General features: G+C 44.2%; 1 protein-coding gene across 1 annotated transcript in view; it reads left to right on the top strand.

Moving 5' to 3' along the window:
• The window catches only part of LOC143289945 (70 kDa neurofilament protein-like), a 73,643-nt gene that overhangs the window by 41,955 nt on the left and 26,688 nt on the right, over positions 1-5,000 (top strand). The window contains exons 5-7 of the mRNA XM_076599206.1: positions 299-424; positions 3,616-3,759; positions 4,335-4,411. Of these exons, the coding sequence (XP_076455321.1) occupies positions 299-424; positions 3,616-3,759; positions 4,335-4,411 (347 nt within the window). The remainder of the gene's footprint in view (positions 1-298; positions 425-3,615; positions 3,760-4,334; positions 4,412-5,000) is intronic.

Genomic DNA, 5,000 nt, shown 5'->3' with positions numbered 1-5,000 from the left:
ACAAACAAACCCAACAACAGCAGCAGCAGCAGCAGCAACAACAACAGCAACAGCAGCAGCAACAACAGCAACACAATAGCTCTTCCACATCATTATTACACAACACCACCACATCATTATTACACAACACCACCACATCATTATTACACAACACCACCACCACATCATTATTACACAACACCACCACATCATTATTACACAACACCACCACTGCAGTCCACGCGCGGGTGTGAGTGCAATGACTGGTGACGTGCCTCACGTGCCTGACGTGCTTCACGTGCCGTGCCCTGTGCTGCAGGTGCAAGAGTTCCGCACCGGGGCCACCAAGCAGAACATGGAGGTGACCCACGCCCGCGAGGAGACCAAGAAGGTGCAGAAGATGCACAACGACTGCAAGATCCGGATGGCCGACCTGGAGGCCAGGGTGAGTTCCCACAGTGTTCTGGTTGTGTCTGCTATCCTGGCTTCTCCTTCTGGTTTTTGGGGGGAGTCGGGATGGGTTGGGTTTGGGGTGGGGTGGGGTCGGGTGGTGAGTGTGTGTGTGTGTGTGTGTGTGTGTGTGCTTTTGTCCATCAGTCTGTCTATCTGTCTATCTATCTATCTGCCTGTCTGTTTATCTATCTGTTTGTCTGTCTGTCTGTCTTCTATCTGTTCATGTATGTTTGTTTGTCCGTTTGTATATTCGCCTGTCTGCCTATCTATCTATCAATATATATATATATATATATATATATATATTCACCTATCTATCTATCTGTCTGTCTGTCTATCTATCTGTCTGTCTGTCTGTCTGTCTGTCCATCAGTCTGTCTATCTGTCTATCTATCTGCCGGTCTGCCTGTCTGTTTATCTACCTGTTTGTCTGTCTTCTATCTGTTCATCTATCTATGTTTGTCTGTCCGCTTGTATATTCGTCTGCCTGTCTATCTATCTATATTCGCCTATCTATCTATCTATTTATCTATCTGACTGTCTGTCTGTCTGTCTCTCAGTCTGTCTGTTTCTGTCCGCCTGTCTATATTTGTCCTGTATGTCCGTTTTTGTGACTATTACCTATTTCTTTACCTGTTAAATTTATCCCGGTTTTGTTCTAGGGTGTCTGAATTTTTTTCCATTTATTTTTCATTTCGTCACTTTTATTTACTGATCGTTTAAATATACCTTTCCTTCTCTATTTTAAGAACGTTTTAAGATCAGTTTGTCCTCTTACCTTGGATTATTGAATCCCTTACATCTCCAAGCGTGTCATGAAAGATTCTAAGAAATTGAACCCGTTTACCCCCCCCCCTCCTCTATCTGGTGTGGAGAATACAGCAACAATATGTGTCACGTTGAATAATAATTTGAATCAAGCAATGTCAAATGAAGCAAGCACAAAAAAAACCCACGATGGTGAAATATTTGTGGAGGATAAAGCAACTATATGTGTCACGTTGAATAACAATTTGAATCAAGCAATGTCAAACGAAACAAGCAGAAAAACAACCCCACCATCATGAAATATTTGTGGAGGATACAGCAACTATACGTGTCACGTTGAATAACAATTTAAATCTAGCAATGTCAATTGAAACAAGCACACAAAAAACATCCACCATGTGAAATATTTGTGGAGGATACAGCAACAATATGTGTCACGTTGAATAACAATTTGAATCCAGCAATGTCATTTGAAACAAGCACACTCCCCACCCCCCACGATGGTGAAATATTTGTGGAGGATAAAGCAACTATATGTGTCACGTTGAATAACAATTTAAATCCAGCAATGTCAATTGAAACAAGCACAACCCCTCCCCCCACCCTCACCCCCCACCATGGTGAAATATTTGTGAAGGATACAGCAACAATATATGTCACGTTGAATAACAATTTGAATCCAGCAATGTCAATTGAAACAAGCACACTCCCCCCCCCCACCCCCCACCATGGTGAAATATTTGTGGAGGATACAGCAACTATATGTACCACTTTCAATAACAATTTCAGTCTGGCATCAAGTGAAACAAACACAAAAAACACGCTGTAAAATATTTGTAAACCATTTGTGGAGGATACATCAACCATATACATGTATCACTTTTAATAACAATTTTAGTCTGGCAGTGTCTAATGAAACAAGCACAAAAACACCATAGATAAAACAACAGCAACAAAGCAAACAATTAAACAAGTTTTGTTCGTCACGAGACGGGCGCAATAGCCGAGTGGTTAAAGCGTTGGACTGTCAATCTGAGGTTCCCGGGTTCGAATCACGGTGACGGCGCCTGGTGGGTAAAGGGTGGAGATTTTTACGATCTCCCAGGTCAACATATATGCAGACCTGCTAGTGCCTGAACCCCCTTCGTGTGTATATGCAAGCAGAAGATCAAATACGCACGTTAAAAGATCCTGTAATCCATGTCAGCGTTCGGTGGGTTATGGAAACAAGAACATACCCAACATGCACATCCCCGAAAAACGGAGTATGGCTGCCTACATGGCGGGGTAAAAATGGTCATACACGTAAAAGCCCACTCGTGTGCATACGAGTGAACGCAGAAGAAGAAGAAGAAGAAGAAGTAGTTCGTCATGAGATCTTCCAGATCTCTCCTGGGTGAGTCATGACTACAGACCCGCAGTCACCACGTTCTTCACACACGTGTCAAGGATCATTCATCACGGTAGCTCATCTGTCCTGTCTTTCCCTTGAAACTTGGAAGCCAGCAGCGAGAGGACTGTGCCGTGTTTTCGTGCTAGCTGAACGTGCCATTTAAGAATTTATAAAGATAGATTGATACCAGCGTTTCCTCGTTCTGAAAATAGCGTATCTTAAAATACATGTAATTTTATGTAAGACTCGTTTTATTATTTTTGTTGTTATTATTTTTTATCGTGATTAATCAAGCCGCTATGTTTTATCCCTTCCTGGTGTGTGTGTGTTATTCAGCGTAATACATATGTACTTTTTGACCTTTTTTGTCCATTTTTTTTAACTTTTTTTGTTCAACCCCTGTCATATTTTTGAGTGCGTTGGACTCGACTGTTGGCTGAGAGAATGTGTGTTGTGTGAGTGACGAACCTCTGTGGATACACAATGAATTTCTGGTCGGATGAATAAAGGTGTGTTGTGTTGTATTGTATTAAATTGCATTGCATTGCATTGCATCTTATCGTATCGTATGTTATAGCATCGTATCATACCGTACTGTATCGTGTTGTATCTTTTTTTCTTTTTTTCTTCTTCTTCTTCTCAAGGCCTGACTAAGCGCTTTGGGTTACGCTGCTGGTCAGGCATCTGCTTGGCAGATGTGGTGTAGCATATATGGATCTGTCCGAACGCAGTGACGCCTCCTTGAGCTACTGAAACCGTGAAACCGTGTCGTATCTTAACGTATAGTATCGTATAGTACCGTATCGTCTTTAATCTTATAGTATTATATAGTATCGTATTGTATCTTAACGTATCGTATCTTGATGTATCGTATCATATCACATCTTCTAGTATCGTCTCTTATCGTATCAAATCGTATCGTATCTTAACGTATCGTATCGTATCGTATCGTATCGTATCGTATCGTATCGTATCGTATCGTATCGCATCGCATCATATCATATCCCTGTGTGTGTGAGCAGAACGCCCAGCTGGAGAAGCAGTACCAGGACCTGCTGAGGGAGATGGAGCAGAAGGAGCAGGACCACACCCTGGAGATCAACCAGCTCAAGGACGAGATGAACAAGCTGCGCGCCGAGATGGAGTCCATGCTCGTGGAGCTGCAGGTCCGTCAGTACTCGCGCACGAGTTATGCACGTGCACGTGCACGCGCGCGTGCATACATGCATACATACATACATACACACGCACAGACACACAGGGTGGAGCAGTCCTATTGTTTGTATGTGTAAATGTGTGTGTGTGTGTGTGTGTGTGTGTGTGTGTGTGTGTGTGTTCGCGCTTGGGAATGACAGTGAAGTTCCATAAATTTACTCTTGACATTGTGAAATTCTTTTTAAAGTGTGGTGACGACGATTATGCAGAGAAGAGACGGCAGCATCGATGAACAACAAGAACAACTAAAAAAAACAACAACAACAAAAACCCACAACTACGCACTTCGATAGCCGCTGGTATATTCAGATGATTTTACAGTAACAGAGGAAGACTTTTCAACAGATCCGTTTGGAACAGGTTCTTATTATTTTTGAAGGCATGTGTATGTTGTTTGTGTTGGAGGAGGGAGGGGAACGCTTACAAAGGTGACAGTAACAAAATAGGCAGGTGACGTGTGTTCTGTTGAGCATTCATTCATGGATGAGGCAGTGTCAGTGATGATGACCATTGTCTTCTCTTGCAGACCTTGATGGACGCCAAACTGTCCCTGGAGCTGGAGATTGCTGCCTACCGCAAACTGCTGGAGACAGAGGAGAGCAGGTCAGCTCGTCTTTGACCTTTTGCTTCGTACTCAAGCCCCCCCCCCCCACACCTCACCCCCACCCCAGCCCCTCTCTCACCAACCCCCATACCCCACCCCTAACTCACTCTCTCTCTCTCTCACGTCCAATGCCTCCCAACCCCAGCACTAGCTCTGTCTCCTCCAATGCCCAAAATTCCTCCACACTCACACTCACCCTCTCTCTCTCTGTGTTGATGTCTGTCTGTCTCTGTCTCTCTGTCTCTCTCTCTTTCTATCCCTCTCCCTCCTGCTGTCTCTGTCTCTCTCTCTGTCCCTCTCTGTGTTGATGTCTGTCTGTCTGTCTGTGTCTCTCTCTCTATCTCTATCCCTCTCCCTCCTGCTGTCTCTGTCTCTCTCTCTCTGTTGATGTCTTTAGCATGAGGGAAGGAAATGGGAGGGAGGAGGGTGTGGGTGTAGTTGTGAACGGGACAGACTGCAGGCTTCAAACACAGTGACCTTTCGCTGGAAGAGTGCACAGGGTGTTTCCTCGGTACGTCGAGGGCTTTTCTCTCCCCCCCCCCCCCATCCCCTCATGTACGTTTATTTGGATCATGTGGAGATAGCTAG

The sequence above is a fragment of the Babylonia areolata genome, chromosome 14 (assembly GCF_041734735.1).
Source record: "Babylonia areolata isolate BAREFJ2019XMU chromosome 14, ASM4173473v1, whole genome shotgun sequence".
Taxonomy (NCBI): Eukaryota; Metazoa; Mollusca; class Gastropoda; order Neogastropoda; family Buccinidae; genus Babylonia; species Babylonia areolata.
Note: the sequence above shows the minus strand (reverse complement) of the source record. Positions and strands in the feature narration are given on the sequence as shown.